The 23,518-nt window shown below is 34.9% G+C and overlaps 1 protein-coding gene across 2 annotated transcripts in view; it reads right to left on the reverse strand.

Moving 5' to 3' along the window:
- Positions 1 to 2,172: 2,172 nt before the first annotated feature.
- The window catches only part of Qsox1 (Quiescin sulfhydryl oxidase 1), a 46,746-nt gene continuing 25,400 nt past the window's right edge, over positions 2,173 to 23,518 (reverse strand). For both annotated transcript variants that reach the window (XM_067776242.1, XM_067776241.1), the window contains 2 exons: positions 12,058 to 12,510; positions 2,173 to 3,052 (listed from right to left, as the gene is read on the reverse strand). In XM_067776242.1, the coding sequence (XP_067632343.1) occupies positions 2,564 to 3,052; positions 12,058 to 12,510 (942 nt within the window). In that variant the 3' untranslated portion in view covers positions 2,173 to 2,563. The remainder of the gene's footprint in view (positions 3,053 to 12,057; positions 12,511 to 23,518) is intronic.

The following is a 23,518-nucleotide window of genomic DNA, read 5'->3' on the forward strand; positions in this document are numbered from 1 at the left end:
TGTTCATGTTGTTTCGCCCGGGAGCCGAACCCAGAATTTTCGGTGTAGTAGGCGGAGCATGCTACCACCACACCTCGGCGGCCGCCTCCATAACCTATATTACTATTTTAATTTACTTAGCATGTATTTAAAACCTGATAAAAAGCCCCAAAAAAGAATTTTTCTACATATAGTGCAAAAATAGCAACAAACACGTTTTGTCCCTATTATGGAGCAAGAGCTCGTGACTGCCAGACCTTCATTTTATAAAAGTTGAAATTTCGTCAGTGCATACTTCCAACTGAAGCAGGATCGTTGGTCTATTATAAAACTTGGGTCATAGTGGCTTTAACAGATATCGTGCAAAAATTTTGCAGAAAAATAGACCTTTCTTTCGCCATTTTATAAAGACTGATTTTAATATGGGTCTTCGTCTTGATATAAGAAGCCACTAGCCACATTGCCAGACACTTTCCATAGTGGCTTTGTCCAGCCAGACACTTTTCACACAATTCATTTTTTCATCCTCAGTATTTTGATATATGGAAGTCTATATTTATCTCGATTCCTTTATGTTAAGGTTAGACCGTTAGGAAAAGTTGGCATGGTGTTTAACCTATTTTGATTATCTTTACTCAGTCTATATAATTTGGGAAGAATAGTGTCTCAGACAAATTTCAATATAACATCTTTAACGGCTTGTTAAACTTCCAAATTGTCTTCTTCAAAATGTGGGTGGTGCCGCGCCCATATTCCAACATTTTTTTGAATTTATGTTTTGCACCTACCTAATGCACTTACCAAATTTCATTAGCTTAGCGATATTCGTTTTTGAGTTATCTAATTTTTTCCGTTTTTCTAAATTTTCGATATCGAAAAAGTAGGCGTGGTTATTGTCCGATTTCGCTCATTTTCAATACCAATCTATTCTGGGTGTAGATCAGCCCGTATACCGAATTTGGTGAAGATATCTCAATATTTGCTCAAGTTATCCTGTTAGTGGACGGACAGACAGACGGACATAACTTAATCCAATATTTTCTTTCTGTACTCATTATTTTAAATGCTACTTTGGACTAGGTAGGCAATTGAAAAGTAAAGTCCTCTCTCGGCGAACGAAAATCATACTCTACAAGTCACTTATAGTACCCGTCCTGCTATATGGGGCAGAAGCATGGACCATGACAACAGCAGATGAAGCGGCTTTGGGAGTGTTCGAGAGAAAAGTTCTTCGTAAGATTTATGGACCTCTACGCGTTGGCGATGACGAGTACCGAAGAAGATTTAATGATGAGCTGTACGAGCTATACGCAGACATCCACATAGTCCAGCGAATTAAAACGCAGCGGCTGCGCTGGCTAGGCCATATGCGAATGAAAGATGATGCTCCGGCCAAGAAAGTGTTTCTATCGGAACCGGCCTATGGAAGCAGAGGTAGAGGGCGGCCCCCACTCCGTTGGAAGGACCAGGTGGAAAACGATTTAAGCTCCCTTGGTGTGACCAATAGGCGCCGGTTGGCGGAGCGAAGGAGCGACTGGCGCGCCTTGTTGGACGGCCATAACCGTTTAGACGATTAAGCGCCAATTAAGTAAGTACTCATTATTTTGATATATCTATCTCGATTCCTTTATGCCTGAACAACCAATTGATATCCAATCAAAGTTAATATAGTCTGTGTGCAAAGCACGCCGTGGAAACGCCGTAACAGGGAAACATTTTCTCAGCCTTTTTACTGAAAGTGTACAAAAATGTATACGAGTTTTTGCTATATGCACACGATTCGCATGCGTTACAACATTTCATCATCATATATATTATTTCTAATTGCTGTTTTTAGGTACGGGTCCCTTTTTCGGTCTTATTTGGAATCCAATTCTATAAAGTTTTGGTTGTAAAGTTGGAGATTTGGGCTATTAGCGAGCTTTGGGCAATTTTGCTCGTAGTGCTTTTGTTTAGCTACATTTTATTAAAATAATTTGCTAAAAATAAACGATTGTGAGCACACCAAGAAATCTATTTGTACTATGGCACTATTGTGAATATTTACACTGCATTACCGGCAGTTGCTCTCATACTCCAGATTTTAATTGATTGATAGAACAGCTGATTTCTGTTATTTGATAAGAGACTTTTAGATTGGTTGCGTAAGATGCGCACGGGTACGGCTCGTTACTTAATAAATAAAACATAAAATACATATATGGATGGATTGTATATTTATATAAATTAAAATATATATATTTTAGTTAACGCTTATCTATTGGAATTACTTCTTAAGAAGACATACAATTTTACATGTACATACATTGAATAGCAAATATTAATTGGTTAACGAACATTTCAAATTAATCTACATATTAAAATCATTAAAAAAAATTCTGCATACTAATACATTTTTATAAATGGAATCACAATTGAGATGCCTTTGTCTTTGTCATCCAACCAGAAAACTGAAAAAAAAAAGAAAATAATCACAGTCTCGACACTTAAAAGCATCAGTTGACCGCTACAATTTTACTCTTAATTTCTTAACGATTTTGTAATATTTTGACTGTAGGTAATTGCACTGTATGTTATTATTATATCACACTTTCCCGATCACATCACGCACGTACGTCTTTTTGCGATAACCTTTCAGTGTAAACAATTTGAATGCCACTACCATCATTACAATACAAAATACATACAACAACATGCCCATGCCCATGTCCATTTCGGAGAACACATTATAGGTCATACGTTTTTGGCTCAGCTTTTCTGCCGACGGTTGTAATACAGATTCGTTGTCTGTGCCATAACGACTAACGTAACCAGGGTTATGTATGTTTATAAGGAAATGCAGTACGGCATCTCTATCCCAGTTGATAGTGGATTTGCTAGATGAAGATATTGCATCCGCTTTACGACATTGTGAGCAACTGGATTCGCTGGGAAATTGTATTTTGGGGAATTTCGGATCCTCAGTTTCATCGCCCGCTAGACGATTATTTACTTCATTATGCGCCTCCCATAGCCAGAGTGCGGCTTCAGCTTTACTGGATACATGCCAAATTTTGCGACGCACAGCCATTTCCTGAAGAGAGATTTAATAAAACTGATTATCGAGCATTACAAATAATAACAATAATAATCATATATATTATTTCTAATTGCTGTTTTTATGTACGGGCCCCTTTTTCGCTCTTATTTGGAATCCAAATCTATAAATAAAGTTTTGGATGTAAAGTTGGAGATTCGGGCTATTAGCGAGCTTTGGGCAATTTTGGTCGTAGTGCTTTTGCTTAGCTATATTTTATTAAAATTGCTAAAAATAAACGATTGTGAGCACACAAAGAAATCTATTTGTACTATAGAACTATTGTGAATATTTGCACTGTGTTACCGGCATTTGCTCTCATACGCCAGATGGCAGCGTAAGTTTTAATTGATTGATAGAACAGCTGATTTCTGTTGATATTTGATAAGAGACTTTTAGATTGGTTGCGCAAGATGCGCACGGGTATGGCTCGTAATAATAATAATAATAATAATAATAATAATAAAATAGTATTAACCCCAGGCTTATCGGATGCTTACCATATCAGTTTTCAGTTGGTAAATAGAAGAATGTTATAGGATGGATTGTACCGATATACATTAAAATATTAAGGAAGGGAAAGAGCGTGTCCGTATCGGTGCAAAATAAGATCGCGATGTCGATAGCTCGGCCCCGAGATAGTCGAGCTGGTACCTTGGTAAATAGAAGAATGTTATAGGATGGATGGTACCGATATACACTAAAATATTAAAGACGGGGAAGAGCGTGTCCGTATCCGTGCAAAATAAGATCGCGATGTCGATAGCTCTGCCCGAGATAGTCGAGCTGGTACCTTAAAGTGCTAGTTCCAGAGCGTCATGGATCTATATCAGGCAAAGGACTACCAACAGCGATATGACTCAAAAAACCTTCTACGCGTGTCTTTATCGTTGCAAAATCAAGTTTGACGGGTTTTACGTGGGAAGGGACTGGATAGGTGACGAACCCGCAATAAAGGGCCCTCACCATTTTTAAGTCTTGCGTAAAAAGCTAAAAGTCACGCATTTCATACGTTCATCAAACACTCATTTGGATAGCTGGATACAGAAATGTCGACGGGGAAATAACGGATGGATGAACAAGCAAATTCCCGGGCTTCGTTAGACTTTGCTGCTGAGACACGGTGCATCGTCCACTTACAACACCAAACATATTGTGACGAATATTACCATCTCTAAGGTTATTAAATAAAGGCACAACAACAGAAACACTAAGTTACATAAACACATTAATCATCATTTACCCACATATGTAGATACAAGGCAACGAAGAGATAACTCACATACAGATGTAGTCATCGGTGAAGGTAGTACTCACATATACACGCGCATATGACTATGCGGGAGGCTATAAACGTGTATCTGTAGTTTATAGCTGGTAGCGTATAGCTGGTAACCAAGTAGAAAATTCTAGCAGAAGAAACGTCTAGACATTTGGGCACAGAGTATAAAAGCAGCGAAAGCTGAGTAATAAGCAATCATTAAGCAGTTTGATGTATGCACGCTATCAGTGAAGTTTAATTTCGAAGTACTTTCCAAGTAGGCTAATAAAGACCATTTGTAATACAGAATTTTGGAGTGTTTTATTCAACAGCTTAGCGATACGAACGTAAGCAGAAGGTTGCAAATAAGCGAAATTTCCCTAAATTCGTTACAATATCCTTATACAACATATACATTAGACTGGGTTGGTCCCCATACAAAAAAAAAAGTTGCTAATGTCCACCCCTAAATTTAAAGATTATGTTGAGAGGGTTTCGGAAACATTTTTTTTATTTTCTTTATCCTTCGAAATACAGCCGAAAAGTTTTTTTCTTCGTAACTTGGTTATTTGACGTCCGATTTTTAAAATTGATATGCCATTATTTTGGCCTTGAGAAGCTTCACATTTCCGTTTAATGTCCTTTTAAGCTATGAAGCCGTTTTCACATGATTAGGCCAGCTAACAAAGTTGAGGCTTAAGTAAAGAAAGTACTATCTCCATTTTTCGAACTTAGCCTCCAAAAAAATTGGTATAACAGCTGTTATACGAGGTGAAAAGTCAGACTCTGACTTCTGAATACAGTCAGACTCTGACTTCTGACTTTTCACCTCGTACACAACCTGTTATACTAAATTTCTCAAAAAAAGAATTCAGTCCTTCAAATAAGGGAAAAGAGCGGACCACGCCCACATTTTTACTTTTTCAATTTGTCGAACGCGTTAACAAAAAAATAAAATAAATTTTCGAAATGTAAAATTTCGAACTTCGTAAGCCGATATCTATTTTTTGGAGGCTAAATTCGAAAAACGGAGATAGTACTTTGTTTACTTAAGCCTCAATCTCTACGAAAAAGTGGGGTTTGTCCAATGCCTAGAAAAAAAGTTGATTATGTCGCATAGTGTTATTATTATAAATACGAAACATTAGGTTTGACTCACTTATTTACTTTGACTTCCCCTATTCATGATATTTGGCATATCTTTATTAACTTTTCAATGCAAACCCTAATAATAATTTTTCATGATGAAATCAATATTCAGGTGTTCTCATCCCGTTGACGTTTTCCCTTATTCTGACAAGTTCGGCCTGCATAATTTAGAGGGTTGTTTATCATACATAACTGGCTTTGAATTCCAAATCGATCGGAGTAGATTTTACTATACGTTTAGAAATATAATAACTATGTAAGCCGCTACCAGAATTTTTTAGACATAAACATAAACATATTCCCCAAAAGATTATAGACAAAATTTTGCAGAAAACTTGATTTTTTTAGGAAATTTGTAGGAAAAATTTAGCACTAAAAATTTAGTACTTTTGTAATACAAGTAAATACTGGTAAATAGAGCCGCCGAAAAAGTGAGGTTATGTTGTTGACATCACCTTTATTATTTCATCATGATAATTTTTCCTCCAAAAATATCACGACTCTCAGGGGTAAGTATAATAAGAATGAGGTAAAATAACAGTTGCAATAAATATTTTCAAAGTGCTATAACTTCTTTGTTTATTATTTTAGTAATATGGTTTCAAAGCAACATTTTCTTGAATTTTAAAGTACTTTCGTTTGGTAAGGAAAAAAGGATACATTAGGGGGTACAACTATGTTAGCTGACCTAATTATGTGAAAAAGACTTCATAGCTCAAAAGGGTATTAAACGGAAATGTGAAGCTTCTCAAGGGAAAAATAATGACATATCAATTTTAAAAATCGGATGTCCAATAACGAAGTTACAACAAAAAAATTTTCGTGTGTATTTCGAAGGATCAAAAAAATATTTTCGAAACCCTCCCAACATAATCTTTAAATTTAGGGGCGGACTTTTTTTTCGACCCAGTCTAATATACATACAAGAGAATAGCCATTCGCAATTGCTTGGTTTACATGGGAAAATATTTCACCTTGGGACCGAATCCAAAAATAAAATGTATTTTTTATTTGAAAATATTTTCAAATCAAAGATATTTTTTATCTTTTATTTGATTCGGCATCCAAATAAAAAATATTTTTTATAGACTTCCATATATCAAAATCATCAGTATCTAAAAAAATTTGATTGACCAATGTCCGTCCGCCGTTAACTCGATAACTTGAGTAAATATTGAGATATCTTCACCAAATTTGGTACACGAGCTTATCTGGACCCAGAATAGATTGGTATTGAAAATGAGCGAAATCGGATGATAACTACGCCCACTTTATATATATATGTATTAAATTTTGGAAAACACAAAAAACCTGATTACTTAGTAAATAATACACTTAGAATGTTGAAATTTAACGTGTGGACTGATATTTAGACTCTTCATAAAAATTTGAAACAATTTTTTAAAATGGGCATGGCACCGCCCCTTTTATGATTAAGCAATTTTCTATGTTTCGGGAGCCATAACTCGCAGAAAAATCAGTTCAGAATAGAACCATATGTATTAGTGCGCAGCCTTGTAACACTATTCAGCACACAAAACAAACAACAACAGCATTTCAAGTGTACAGCTGGGTATGTAATGTTCAGTTTCACCCGAACTTAGACTTTCTTACTTGTTATTTTTTATTTACTCGGCGTTCAAATAAAAAATGTTTTTTATTTGTTATTTGATTATTCAGGCGAATCAAAGATACTTTCTTTTTTTTATTTACTCGGCGCTCAAATAAAAAGTATTTTTTACTTGTTATTTGGTTCTTTAGGGAAATCAAAGACAATTTTAGTTTCCGATTTGGGTCGCTATCGAATGAAAGATACCTTATGCTTCTTACTTGATACGTGTTACAAATAAATGCGCATGTATATCAACTAATTTTGAGCTATGTGTCCGATCAAATTTTGAAATGATGAAACTGTATTATATATCCCTGCAGCTTTTTGGAACTACTTCGGCACCGTTTCTATACCACATCAGAACCAATTCGGAACAACTTTAGGATCGCTTCTGGATTATTTAAGGAATTATTTCGGGACGATTTCAGAATCATTTGGAGACTATATCGAATAGTTTACCTTACTTTTACAGATATAAGAAAATGTATTTATTTTAAGAGTGATTAAAAGGAACGAAGAGTTTTCTGCAATTGCAGCTTTTTGTCACCCGAATTTCAAAATTTCTTGGATTTCAGCACTAAATGCCGAAGGTCAAAACAAGTTAAGAAAGTTGACGAAAGATGTTTGTAATTAATGAAACAAACAGCGAGCACCGCAAAAAAGAAAGCACAATTTTTTTGATTTCGACAGCGTTGTTGTCAATAATATACTTAATGAAGACTTTCCTTTGTTATTAAAAGAGGAGTCTGAGTTCAGACACTTTTTCAATCAAACTTCAACTTCGCTTAATGTCCTTAATGACTTTTTTGCAGTAAAAAAACACAGCTTTAGCTTTCTCAGCGCCGGTTGAACGGTTATTCTCGTTTGCAACCAAAGTACAACCGGATGGCAGATGCACAGTTTGAAAAAAGAGTCTTATATAAAAGCAAATTCAAAACTGTTTGAAAATTCATAAATTTTTACAAACTCATAGACTATGTTATTTAGGCTGTGTGTGAGTTGCCTAAATTTCTACCTAAGCAGGGAAAAAACCTAAATCACTGGAAACTGTCGGCAAGGCAGTGCAAAAGAAAAATTTAGAATATGTGTGAGCATACTTTTCAACCTAAAATCAAATGTCAAATTTCATAAACAAAGATATTGATTTCTCAATATTGTATATGCAAATAAATGGCTCTTGCCCATTCAATTTAAGTAAATCATAGATCATAGAGCCATGATCCCTGCTGCGATTAAGGTCCGATCAATTGTACGTGATGGTGAGCTCAATTTTGTTCATGTTGGCGACACAAGAATTGGATCCTTCTCAAATATGGACCGCAATCTGAACATATTTGGCAGCCAAGTGCACTAATTGGCCTAAAGAAGTTATTGAAGGCGTACCAACATCACAGTATTGAATTCGGGATTGTGAATTCATTGTGCATGTGCTCCACTATCTCCGGATAAAAGCCATATAAAACGGAGCCACTGCATTTTCTTGTACTGCTATCTTGGGATAGGTACTTACCGCGGACCCTAACTAATTGACCTCTTTTTTTTAAGCATGAAAACGCGTCAAAATTACCAAATTTCCCGTATTGTTATTATTTTCTTAGCAGAAATAAACAAATTAGGTTTTCAACTCGCACAGTTTTGAAAGCTTTTTCCTAAATTGTTGCAGTGCTGGAAAGTTCCAGTGGAATGAATATTAGTTTAGGTACCTTAAATTTAGGCGAACTCGCACCCAGCCAAAATATGAATATTTGTTCAAAATAATTCATCATAATTTTCATTCGGACATAGAAGACTACCATATGAGGCTTACATTTGTCCCATATTTCCGATAATGTTTAAGGTATAAATTGCCTATAGGAGAAATTTTTATTTAATTGACTGTCGTTAAAAAGAAGTTAAAGAATGTTACGCCCTATGCATATTTGGTATTCATTGGCAATGGTAATTTTATGCGACAAGAAGACATCAGCAGTTCACTGAACTAAATGCAAAAAAAAGTGGGAAGTAAAACAGACAATCAAAAAAGTGGGCAGTAAAACAGACAAATTTGCATTATGTAAACGAAATTATGGATTAAAGAAACATGGTACGTACAAATGTATGTATGAGTAAGTTTTGTTTGTTTGTATGTAAATATGAATTTATAAAATAACAAAGATTGACTTAGTATTGAACTGTTTATAAATATATACTAGAGCGGGTCAAATTTCATTCAAATTCTAAGTAAAAAAAATAATTTTTTAATTAAATTACATTACAATTATAAAAAATTATGGTTTTTTTGTTTATTAGCTGAAAATATAGGCTTTTTTTTGAACATTTTTTTCTACTAAAACGAATTTGAAAAAAGTAAAACTGCCTGAATGAAAGTTGTTGGAAATGTTCTGAGCTTATTTTAGCTGTAAAGAAAAAAAATGTCCATACGAAATTTGTTAAAAATGATAATATAGTACATAGTTAAAAGTTCATTTTAGGCTAATTTCTCATAATTTAAGCCTGATATCTCTACTAAAAAAATTCTGAAATGTACGTAAAATACCTTTAAAGTAAGCCCAATATGATATTTTTCCTATAATTCTATCAGAAGCTGTGAAGATTTGTTGGCCAAACCCTACATTCATACGGCAAAATATTTATTTTGCAAAAGTCGGGGACTTGAAATCGGACTTACAGCTATGGTGTCTTTAACAATTTTTCTTAGAATTATATGTAGATTACGTTTTTGCTATACTTATACCTGATGAAAAAAAAATCCATCCATACAATTTGACCCGCTCTAATATATACTGAGTTCCTTCAATGTATCAAATAGTGTTAGGCAAGAGAAAGCCGATTAACGGGTCAATATCAAAAGCATAGTATGTATTTACAATAAAAAAAACTGTAGAAACGATAGTAACCTTTAAGCACACGTTTCACCAGGTCCAGTAATTTTGTCAATATTTGTGATAGTTGACATAATGTAGCGAAAATCAATGTGACCAGCGCTATGAATTTATTATTGGTTTAATTTGATTTCTTTGCTTAATTCCAACTTAAAAGACAAGAAAACCAAGATGTTCTTCAAACTATGAAGTGGGTTGCGAAACCTCAAGTGGAAAACTATTATTTATTTAGAAAGGAAAAAATGCTAGCGCTATACTACTAAAAAAATTTAGGGGGTACTAGGTTAGGTTAGGTGCACGTATCATCAAAGATGACTTGATACGAAACTCTCTCATTTTTTGCGCTCTCACGGGGGATTTATCTTAATTTTGTGCTGGCAACAATCACAGATAAATCCCTCGCGCCAGCTGAAGCGGGTGCCAGAACAAAAAATGTGCCAGCTAAAACGTACTGTAGAATAGCGTTCAAAAATTATGAGAAAAAGGATAAAAATACTTGTTTTAGTGTAAATATTATTAGTTCGAAGGCGGAGGGTAAATAGTATTTCCCATTCAAAAGTTATCACTAAAAACAGGTTTTGTAAATATGAAGTCCCGATGCAAACAGTCGCATTTTGATCACAGAACTTGGAACGTCAGATATGTAGGATAAGCCCTATCCATTATATTATGTAAAGTATTATATCATAGGTCTGATTTACTGAAATTTCAAAAGAATATATGGTTTTCACTGAGAGTTAAATGCGTTACAATATTTGACTAATTAATTTAATCAAAATGTAAATTTTACTTAGACTTGTTTATATTTAACTCTAACTAGTCGTATTATTGTAAAAAAAGTTTAAAGAAATGAATATTTTACGACTATCATTTTATTAAATGATTGAAACTATAATCGCCGAAATGTATGTCAAAAATCTCCATATTGAGATCTATTCATTTTTGTTTGGAGTGGCATCATTGACAAAAATGTGCATTTTGACAGCGCTCTCTCGAAACAAAGAGTTGCAAATCCATTCATCTATGGTATCATGATGCAATAATCCAGACGGTGAAATCATATTACAAAATAGAGTCGCATTTGCCAATACTTGCCCTCATAAATTTAAGTGATGCTTCTTGACTTATCAGCAGCATTGATTTTTTCAGTAGCATAAAAACAACTACACTGAAAGAAAAAAACTTGTAAAATCAACCTCGTTACGTGTCAATTCACCGATATTTCTGACAATTTTTATCCATCGCAAATGGCTGTTGAATCAAAATCGCACCAATTGATGATTCTGAATTAACAGTGGATTCAACAAAAAAATTTCATCAAAGCAACAGGTCTCCTAAAAAATAAATATAATAAACTACTTTTTTTCTGACGATTTAGGTGTTGGTTTTTCCAGGCCTTCATTCCAGGATTTGCGGTGTGGTGGGCATAGCATGCTACCACCACACCACGATGACCGCCTATGTCTGGTGTGTTAACTAACAATTATTACTGTCATCCTTAAAATACCAATGAAAACTGTTGAAACATAACAGTTGCTGTTAATATTACAGAAATTTCTGTGACACTTTAGTCATAATAACAAGTAGTAGTGAGCGCCGTGAGTATAAATATCGCTTTAAAATTTGCTCATGCATTTTCATAATATTGACAGTTGCCGCTGTTGAAACGACCAATGAAATCAGTTCTTTTATTAGAAAAATCAGTAAGAATGATTCAGAATCTGTAATTTTTACAGAATATTGTTAACTTGAGCACAACAGTTTGTCTTCTGTTGAAATGGCTATGCAAGTTTGCCCACTTGACAAAAAACTCCGTTGAATTAACTATAATGCGATGATTTTTACTGAATAACTTCTAATTACTGCTTCGAAATTCATGACGGGATTATGAGGGCCGTAAATTTTTGTTGTTGTACTACTGACTTCACCTGCCTGGTTTTATTGCGTCATGGCATGTGTAAAGAAATGAAAGAAAATGTATATTATAAACTAAAGAAAAGTTCAAGTTTGGCTTACGAAGGTAGTGTAAACAAATTTCTTGTGCATTCTCATGAGAGCTGTCTAAAGAAGGTACAGCACAATATCAATTGAAACTTACCTGAAAATGTTCCGAGCAATGCGTACAACCGAAAAAGAATTTCACATAACCATGTATGGCTCTTAAAACTTCTAATGGATCACGACTAATATCTAAACGTTCCGCTTGTATCGTTAAATAATGGAAGAGCGTCCATAGTGAACATGTATAGCCGCGTTTATTTTGCTGTGAGGCGACACAACCAACAAAATTATTTGATGAGAATATCGGACCAAGGGTTTTATTCAACTTTTCTAACTCATTTTGAATATTTGCACCAGATAATGTACCATTTGCATTCAAAACAAATTCATTAAGGCGACGAATGACTTTACCACCTTTTGGACCAAGTGGATGATAGTTTTGCAACACGTGTAGCATACTCTGCAACGCTAGCAATTGTTCACTTTGTATTTTATTTACTTTTGGTATTTCATTGAATAGCATTTGACGTATAGCCATTTCCAGATCAGCCTAAAATGAGAACAAAATACTAATTAGAAACACATGTTTGAACATAATAAATATTTTTAGAAGAAAAAAAAGCGGTTACTTAAATATTAACATTATTATGACATATGTACATAGCTATGTGTGTATAGTCAAATGGTAAAGTTGTCATATTTTGTTATTATTAAACGGTGTTTAGCTCATGAATTCTTAGAAATTAGGTGCAATTAAACACTAACTAAAACAAAAAAATATTTTTAAATTTTTTGAAAACTTTCCTATTGACGTCAAGTGAAATTTACGAGGCCTGGGGATAAGAAGCTGGAAAATTGCACGCGCCTTTGTTTTGACGTTCTGTTAATGGCATTCAAGATCACAATAAATTCCATGTTGCCGCCTTGAGATATTCAAATCAGGGTTCAGAAAAATTCTTTTACAAAGAATTAAAATTCATTCATTTCATTTTTATTCCGTCTGCGAATCAATTTTAAGACATTTGTTTTCATTTATTACTGACGAATAATTAAATATTCTACAAATCCGGAAAACAATTTTTTTTACATTCATTTATGCCTTTATACAATTTTGATAAATATTCTACTTCCATTTCATTTATACAACTGAATGATTTTTTTTTATACGGTCTTAGGCAAACAATCTCCCTACTTATCATAGGCATTTCAGCAGATATACATATGTGTTGCGGGGCCTGTTGCGTTCTCAATCCCGCGCTCTGAGGAACATAAGCAACCTATTTTTGAGACACGATCACCTAAAGGTGTGGAGATTCAGATTTTAGCTGAGCTTCAATGAGTCCACTCCGAAATATTCGCCTACTGTTCACCACTATGGGCGCCTGTAAGGGCATAAGTGATTTGCTTTATAGGGTGACGCGTGTATTACAGAGTTCTCCTTTAGATTTTGGACTTGCAATATTGAAAACAGTTGCAATGAATTGCGAAACGAAAAAACCTCGTATGATCATCCTTGACAAATGTAAAGATGCTATGACAAGCATATGAAGCGGCCGGGCCCTTAGTAGGAAAGGCTGCGATGGCGATGCCATGTCACCGCTGTAAACAAAGTCTCATATCACTCTCTTATCACAGTGTCCATGTAAATGAGAGCATTTCTGGCGCTGGTGCTTGTCACGATACCGCACAGCTGCACTAAGCGATCATAAACTGTTCCTATGAGCGATTTGATGACAAGTTCCATACATGTGAGCTATGTAAGAAACACTTTTCTTCATTTTTAAGTACTAAAGGAGAAGATAATGTACATAAACGAATTTTGGTTTCGTCACCCGACTTTATTTATAACCGCTATAATTAGTTGCGAAGGATAATAATTATGAAGACATATACATTAGGGTGGGTCGATTTGTATGGACGAAAGTTAACCAATATCGATAGGATTTGGGCTCAGGAAAAAAAGTTCCCCTACGCATACCCGAAAAAATAATTTTCGAGCCTGCGAAATTTTATTTTGAAGCTATTGCATAGATTTTATCGCGGGCTTGGCGATTAAATCAAAAAAAACCGTAACGGATATTTGTCAAAAAAGATCCGAAAAGGTTCGAAAAGATTCGAAAACGTTCGTAAAGGTTCGGTGTTAGCAACAGGCCAAATACATAATATTGGATCTCTATCATACAAGCCAACCTAATATAAACGCACGCAAGTCATTTTCTGTCAAAAATGTCTCATGCACATACAACTTGTATGAGAGCAACTCAAATTGAATTTGCTGCGTGAAGACCAAACTCGATTTCCAATTTTTGTTCTGCGTGACATTTAGATTTGACGTTTGCACACATGCTTTACATTGTCGCAACGCATGCTTATTTGGGTTAGGGCAAAAATCGCCGGTTGTTTGCGTGCGCTAAAAAACGCAGTGCGGTTTTATTAGGTTGGCTTGATAATCAGCGGTGGGCAGGTTACCAAATTGAGAATGTGTTAGTAAACACGAACGCGTAGCGAGAACGAAAGCAAAATCAATTATTTATTTAGTTTGATTTCAATGCTTGAACGGTGAACATGTGTCACACGCACTCTTTGGTACTCTGTTTTAAGCGCGCGTGCGACACTTCCTCACCGTACGACCATCGAAATCAAACTAACAAGCCAACCTAATAAAACCGCACTGCGTTTTTTTAGCGCACGCAAACAACCGGCGTTTTTTGCCCTAACCCAAATAAGCATGCGTTGGGACAATGTAAAGCATGTGGGCAAACGTCAAATCTAAATGTCACGCAGAACAAAAATTGGAAATCGAGTTAGGTTTTCACGCAGCAAATTCAAGTTGAGTTGCTCTCATACAAGTTGTATGTGCATGAGACATTTTTGACAGAAAATGACTTGCGTGCGTTTATATTAGGTTGGCTTGTAAAAGAGCTGTCGCTGATTTTCACGAAGTAGCCATTGTGCTACCGCTTATCGCATGGTCGCTTACAAGCATGGCGCAACGATACAAAGTGGCAGCATGGGACAGCTGATTTTAAGCTTTTTTTATTTGATTTGATACATCAAATTACGGCGCAGTACGATTTTGACATGTGTCCATCGAATTTACAAAAACAAAGTACATGAAATTTTTATTTATGTTTGTAGGTATGTCACCATGCTGCCACCTTGTATCGTTCCGCTATGCTTACAAGCCAACCTAATAAAACCGCACTGCGTTTTTTTAGCGCACGCAAACAACCGGCGTTTTTTGCCCTAACCCAAATAAGCATGCGTTGCGACAATGTAAAGCATGTGTGCAAACGTCAAATCTAAATGTCACGCAGAACAAAAATTGGAAATCGAGTTAGGTTTTCACGCAGAAAATTAAATTTGGGTTGCTCTCACAAAAGTTGTATGTGCATGAGACATTTTTGACAGAAAATGACTTGCGTGCGTTTATATTAGGTTGGCTTGTTAGCAGGTGCTAAGCTCACGCCCACCCCGGAGAAGTTAAAGTTAAAGTGAATGTTAATTTTAAAGCGAAAGTTAAAGTTAAAAATAAAGTTAAAGTTAAAGTGAAAGTGAAAGTTAAAGTTCAAGTTCAAGTTAAAGTTATAGTTAAAGTTAAAGTTAAAGTTAAAGTTAAAGCTAAAGCTAAAGTTAAAGTTAAAGTAAAAGTTAAAGTTAAAGTTAAAGTTAAAGTTAAAGTGAGTGTTAAAGTTAAAGCGAAAGTTAAAGTTAAAGTTAAAAATAAAGTTAAAGTTAAAGTGAAAGTTAAAGTTAAAGTTAAGGTTAAAGTTAAAGTCAAAGTTAAAGTTAAAGTCAAAGTTAAGGTTAAAGTTAAAGTTAAAGTGAATGTTAAAGTTAAAGTTAAAAATAAAGTTAAGGTGGAAGTTAAAGTTAAAGTTAAGGTTAAAGTTAAAGTCAAAGTTAAAGTTAAGGTTAAAATTAAAGTTAAAGTTAAAGCTAAAGTTAAAGTTACAGTTAACGTTAAAGTTAAAGTGAATGTTAAAGTTAAAGTAAAAAATAAGGTAAAGTAAAGTTAAGGTTAAAGTTAAAGTTAAAGTTAAGGTTAAAGTCAAAGTTAAATTTAAAGTCAAAGTTAAGGTTAAAGTTAAAGTGAATGTTAAAGTTAAAAATAAAGTTAAAGTTAAAGTGGAAGTTAAAGTTAAAGTTAAGGTTAAAGTTAAAGTCAAAGTTAAAGTAAAAGTTAAAGTTAAAGTTAAATTTAAAGTTAAAGTTAAAATTGAAGTTAAAGTTAAAGTTAAAGTGAATGTTAAAGTTAAAGCGAAAGTTAAAGTTAAAAATAAAGTTAAAGTTAAAGTGAATGTTAAAGTTAAAGAGAAAGCTAAAGTTAAAGTTAAAAATAAAGTTAAAAATAAAGTTAAAGTTAAAGTTAAAATGAAAGTTAAGGTTAAAGTCAAAGTTAAAGTTAAAGTTAAGGTTTTTTTTTTTTTTTTTTTTGTTTCGTGGAAGGAGGAAATGCTTTATGCACTGACCGGGATATTTAAGCCTCACTGCGAGACTCTCCGAGTGTAGGACTCCCTTCTTCCATGAAGGCCTACCCACTAAAACCTAACCTCCCACGGCCCGCGCAAATCCCCGTACCTGGGACCGCGTTTAGCATTACTTCGGCTACGGGTGCGCGCTACGCGAGCTCTATGGCTACTCTCACGCTAATGGGCTAGGCATCCGTCTTCTCGTTTACTGGTAAGTATATGCCTCACATATGTGCTGACCGTATCCCATCTGTCTCTTCGACAGGTCATGTTATTAATGACACTGCCCGGGGATAGGTCGCCAAGTACCTCTTCTACCCTCCTTCGCTGATGGGAGAAGTGCCTGCATTCGAAGAAGGTGTGGCGTACATCGTCTATTTCCCCACAGTACAGGCAGCTCGGGCTATCAACCTTACCCATTCTGTGTAGGTATTTGCGGAAGTAACCATGCCCCGTTAGAAACTGGGTCAGGTAAAAGTCTACCTCTCCGTGCGGTCGCTTCAACCATGGATCAAGTTCAGGGATTAGTTCCCTAGTCCACTTTCCTACGATGCTGTTGCTCCACTGATCTTGCCAACATCGGATCGATTCTTCTCGCGCCTGCATGGCAACAGCAGCTCTACTTGCTTACGATCCGTTGTCATATATTGTTTTTCTTTCCTCAACGAGAAGATATATCGGTATGGTTCCCGCAACGACCAGGACAGCTTCAGCTGATACCGTGCGGTAAGCCGAAGATATTCGCAGCGCCCCTCTGCGTTGGACCGAGGTGAGGGCGACTCGGTTCTTCCGGTATTTCATTGCGTCCGCCCAGATTTCTGCACCATATAAGAGTATAGAATCCGAGGCTGATGCAAGCAACTTCCTTGTGAATTGCTTTGGGCCACCTGTGTTTGCCATTAATCTACTCAACTGCGCTATTATGCGCGCAGCTCTTTCGCAGGTTCCTCGTATGTGATCCGAGAAGTTGAGTTTGCTGTCTAACCTCACTCCCAGATATTTCGTTGAAGCGAGTGTTTCTATTGGCTGGTCCCCAACCATCATGTTCCTGGTAGTGGGAATACGTTTCTTTGTGAGGATGACGATCTCCGTTTTGGCTGTTGCTAACTGGAGACCGTGCTCAGCCATCCACCTATTTACATTAAAGTTAAGGTTAACGTTAAAGTTAAAGTTAAAGTCAAAGTTAAAGTTAAGGTTAAAGTTAAAGTTAAAGATAAAGTCAAAGTTAAAGTTAAAGTTACAGTTAATGTTAAAGTTCAAGTTAAAGTGAATGTTAAAGTTAAAGTTAAAAATAAAGTTAAAGTTGAAGTTAAAGTTAAATTTAAAGTTAAAGTTAAAGTTAAGGTTAAAGTTAAAGTTAAAGTTACAGTTACAGTTAATGTTAAAGTTAAAGTTAAAGCTGAAGTTGAAGTTAAAGTTAAAGTTAAAGTTAAAGTTAAATTTAAAGTTAAAGTTAAATTTAAAGATAAAGTTAAAGTTAAGGTTAAAGTTAAAGTCAAAGTTAAAGTTAAAGTTACAGTTAATGTTAAAGTTAAAGTTAAATTGAATGTTAAAGTTAAAGTTAAAAATAAAGTTAAAGTTAAAGTGAATGTTAAAGTTAAAGTGAAAGTTAAAGTTAAAAATAAAGTTAAAGTTAAAGTGAAAATTAAATATTAACTTCGCATTTATTCAATAAAAGTAAAAAATTTGTTTTCTTATCGGTCACCACGTTTAAAAAACTTGAATTAATATCAAAGACAAAACTTGAATTAATATCAAAGAAAACAAAATGTTGCATAAGTTGATAATATGCAATAGCTTTACCGCGGCAGTCCCCGAGTGCCACACGTCCTTTTTTTTTTTACTTTTTTCGACTTTTGAGTTTTAAGGTTTTTTTCATGACCTACTAAAAAAATTTTTATTTGATTGTAAAATTTGAGAAATTTGTTTTCAAAAAACTGTTATCGCTAACGTTTTTAGCGGTAATTTTTGAGTCGGTCTTAAAAATCAAAGTCGAAAAAAGCCAAAAAAATGAATTGAGCATAGTCCAAACTCATTTTGCATTTCTTCTACATCGCGAAGCATGAGTTTGGATGCCTTAATCATGTTGGATCCATTGTCAATGGTTGTGGAATATATATGTTTTAGGCATATTCCGTAACTATCTAAGCACTTTGATATTTCATCCTTGATGAAACTTGAGCCATGCGTTTGTTGTAATTGAATCATACCAATCATAATTTTATAATCTTTTATGTATTGAACGTTTATTCCTAATATGGTATTACCCATTCGAATTGCCACATCTATTTTAAGACTTATAGTTCTATCTTTTAAAATATGTCTTAATTGGGTTTTTATTTTAGTAGCACACAAGCTTAAACGCTCAGTAAAGTTTTTTGAATTTATAGTTAAAAAGAGTAGGTATCGCTATATGGCTGAAGCAATCTCTTAAAGTATTTTTCATCGTCAAAAATTCTGAAGAGCATGTTCAACAGCAGTTCCAAAACTCCTCCCTGCTTAACTTTAATGGTGCCTTCGTTAATTGACGCCTTCTTACCAGATCTGTTTCGATGAAATTAGTACCAAAATTATGTTTATGAACTGCGTCATAATGGTGTTTTATGTTTCCCAAGAGATGTCCTTTTAATTCTTTTTCAAAACGAATATACTTAGACAAATTTTGTATCTGCATGGTATTTCACTAATTTTGTTTTGTCAATATGTCAAACTCTGCCCATTCCAAACACTAGTTCACACAAAACACAGCGTAAAAATTTTTTTTATGTATGATCTATGAAGGAAACTCTTTGGAGAATGAAAACAAATGTTTGTTTTTCTATTAACTCTTATTACAAATGAAAAGATAAATAAAAAAAGTTCAAACATTTCAGAACAAATTCCTGTGCTTACTCAAAAAATTCAAATTTTTAAAATTTTTATTTGTGATAGTAGTTGAACCTGTACTCCAGCTGTATAAATATTTCAATAAATTTCAAATATTTGGGAATGATAAGAACAAAAAAAATTCGAAGCAAGTGTTCGCTATAAAGAATAATTTGTGAAAAAAAATTATATTTCAAACATTCTCTGAACCCTGATTCAAATTCACAAAATTTAGTTTTTCCCAATTAGCTTCCTCCCCTTTGTCATGCTTGCGATTTTCTCTCAGTACGAAGTTGAACATCATGAAATTCTCCCCAAGTCCAGTCTGAACTAGTTTTTCGCGGTGGTCCATGGATAGTGAAAATTTAAAAAATCTTCCGAACTTGGAAATTAGTACATAAAGATAAGAAATCTTTTGTCATATAACAATCAGGCATTACCAATCAAGTATGTATATACATTAGAGCGGGTCAAATTTATTGTTGAAAAGGCACATCCAGTTTCTGAATCTATGGGTCATACTGAGTAATATTGCCCATGGGACCATAGGTCTGAAATGAATTTCGGGCCTTCCTAATTTTGTTAGAAAATTTTATATCCCAATCCGAATCCGAATTTGACATTTATTTTCATGTATTTTATTTGTGAGATTTTTGTTCTAACAAAATTAGGGAATCTCGAAATTCATTTCAGACCTATGGTCCCATGGACAATATTACTCAGTATGACCCATAGATTCAGAAACTGGATGTGGACCTGAAGTTTTTTTCCCCATTTTTCCCCATACAATTTGACCCGCCCTAAGAAAAATATGCCTAAATGTACATTTAAGTTTCATTCAATAGATAAATAAAAGTTAAAGAAAAATAAAATAGAAGAAGTATAGAGAAAGGTACATATTGTAACGAATTTACTGCAAATCCTCTTATTTGCCCTTTTGCTAAGTTCGTATCGCTAAACTGTTGAATAAATAACTCCAATATTGAATAATGGAAAAATGGCCTTTATTAAAGTACTTCACAATAACACTTATACTTTGCAACTAGCTGGCTTTATAACCAAACTGACTGATAGCTTAAATGAAACTGATCTATTGCCCGACAGATAGCGTGCTTAACTGAAACTGCCCATAGCGCCTCTACCGCTGATGCTTTTATACTCTGTGATTTCCTCGTGGCATCTCCTAGGCGCTTCCAAAATTTTACTTAGTTAGTTATAAATTTCTCAACTACAACTACAGATGTATAATTTTTATAGCTTCTCTCATACCCCATGCGCTTGTATGTGTGAGCGACACTTCCACAATCACAACTGCATACCAGGCATGCTTAACGAACGAAACGATATCATTTCGTTACGATAATCAACGCTAATAAACGAAACGAAGTCACTTCGTTTCGTTTATTAGCGTTGATTATCGTAACGAAATGATATCGTTTCGTTCGTTAAGCATGCCTGCTGCATACCTTTAGGAGCATCTCAGATAAGATATCTGCATGTGCCTGTACGTTGCTTCTCCCTCGCGTGCACGTATATGTGTAGACATAATGATTGATTCGTTTATGTAGATACATAATGATTGATCTATGGATGTGCAAGTTAAGGAACATGACTCCACTCAAATCAGGTGGCAAATATAAACAAATTCTTTAAACGTTGCTATTTGATTTATTTACGAAATCCGTTGTAACATTCCATTCCCACATACTGACATTGCGTTAGCCAGCTGATGCAATGCCAGGTGTAAAATTACTAAGGTATCGTATTAAGATAGGCATCCTATTCAATATGCCTATTGTAAACTATTTGTAAGTTATAAATAAGAGTAAAATGTAAAGCTTAGTCAGTTTTTGAGCGGCATTGAAATAAAGGGCAAGAGTTTTTTAAAAACTCAATTTACCCAACTTAAACTTTAATTGGCGATCCTGCCAGGAGCCACGCAGAGATAGCCTGTAAAAAGGTTGCGTGTCCTCTGGAGTGAAAAAAAAACACTGTAAAAATTAAAATAAAACAAGTATCTGTAAAAAGGAGAGAAAAGGGGGAAAAACACTGTAAAAAATTAAAATAAAACAAGTATCTCTAAAAAGGAGAGAAAAGGAAAAAAAAAACACTAAAATTAAAGCAAACAAAAAAATGACCGGAGAGTAAATTTTTGTTGTGTCTTTTCGATTAAAGGACATTAAGAAAAATCTTCCTGAAAAACAATGTGCATTTGTATACAAAACAACGGCATATGTATAAAAAGCAACACACGATTATTTGCATATACAAACGGAAGTTCGTACAAGATTGAGTGAAAGCAATATTGGCCAAAAATATTTGTCACCTTACAAGAAAACTAAAAACGCGAAGTACGTAGCTCGGGAAAGTGAAAGGACCACCAACATATGTACAGCAGCATTCATCCACAAAGCGAACAAGGATCAAACAGAAGGACGAGAATCCGAAGACGAAGAAGCGTAAGCTAATTAATAAAATAGTTAAGTAATATGTTAATACATAGTATGTATAAATAATTATATGTATATATTTTCCTGAGTTTGTGGGTAAGATAAATAATTATGTAAGTTGTCGCGAAGCAGCCAATAATTCCATGTCCTTGTACACAAGGGGAAGTAGGAAATATTTCGCGGAGTTAACAATTTTAAGGAATAAAATTACCCGTGAGGCCAATGATATACTGACCAATCACGGAACAGTTTTGAATTTCGACGCAATTTTAAGTCGTCTGGACTTTGCCTTTGCTGACAAAAGGACAAGTCATATAAAGTTGACGCTTCTCATACATAAGACCATAATGACTCATGGGACAAGCTCACCCATAACTAAAGAGCTAAACTCTAAAAACAGAGCCACTGCTCTGCGGACTTTTATAACTGGGCTTAATCACCCATTAGATCAGGGATCCAAGGGGTTGTGTAGCGCAATATATAGCTTCTCCAACCCAATTGTCAACCTCACCTTCGAGCGGCGAATCCCGTTTCACTAACAGACGAGGCTCTGGCGACCCCATGCTCCTCATGGAACTTGGGGGTGGGGAGGGAGGGATGGCCTGAAGGTTTAATGTGGCCATATAAATCGTTCCCGAGATGGTCGGGCCAGCACGTGCTGTGTTACCGGAGCATATCGGATCTGTATCCGACAAAGGACCATCACATCGATAACACTCCCCAAAGCCTTCGGGGAGTAACCTAATCGCTACAACAACAACAACAACAACAACCCATTAGATCAAATATTGTTTGTCTTGGCACCGAAGGATTTGCCAAATGCCCTTGCCAAGGCTCAAGAGTTAAATGCCAATCAAATGAGGTCACAATTTGCTTTGCAATATTCGCAAAGCCACCCGCAGAAAAGTTTTAATTCATCTCCCCACAGACTTCCTTATAATAATCGGAGAAGTCAGGAGTTTCAGAATAATTTGAGGTACCCGCAGAAAAATAGTCCAATATTCGGCGACAATAAAAAAACCCGTCCAGCGCCAATGGATGTAGATCCATCCCTGCAAATTGAGAATAGGCCTAGTAATAGATATATGCCACAGGGAGTTAGAAACAATTCGCAAAACAACAATTTTAATAAAAGATTTGGAGGTGCGCAAGTCAGTGCGCAACCACAGGAAAAAGTACAACGAGTAAATAATATTAATGAAGGCCATTCTTTAGACCCAAAGTAAGCTTGCCATATATATATCTGTATGACCAAGCTATAAAAAAAGATTTTGAAATTTTAGTAGATACAGGTGCAACATCCTGTTACATCAGGAAGGGAATTTATAGGAATCCAAAAGAATTGGATATTTATAAGAGAATAAAAATCATTAATGGTTATACAATAATAAGATTTTACCACGAAATTCATCTGTTTGGCGTTAAGAAGATTTTTTACGAAATTGATAACTTGGAGTCAGATCTCCTTATAGGTTATAATTTATTGCGGAAAGTCAACGCTTTAGTGGATCTGGAAAACCAGAAGTTAATTGTTAATAGAATTGGAAAAATTTATGAATTTGGGGAAAGGAGTGCTATGAAGCACAGTTGTGAAAAAGAAAGTGAGGTTGATAAAGTGAACTTTGTGGAACAAAAATGTTCCACAGCGCCAGCCGACGGTAATACCAGTAATACCGGCAATAGTACAGATAATATAAAAAATAGAACAAATGTGGAACAAGAACGTTCCACAGCGCCAGCTGAAGAATGTACCAGCAAAATTCCAAATAAT

The sequence above is a fragment of the Eurosta solidaginis genome, chromosome 3, assembly GCF_040869045.1.
Source record: "Eurosta solidaginis isolate ZX-2024a chromosome 3, ASM4086904v1, whole genome shotgun sequence".
NCBI lineage: Eukaryota > Metazoa > Arthropoda > Insecta > Diptera > Tephritidae > Eurosta > Eurosta solidaginis.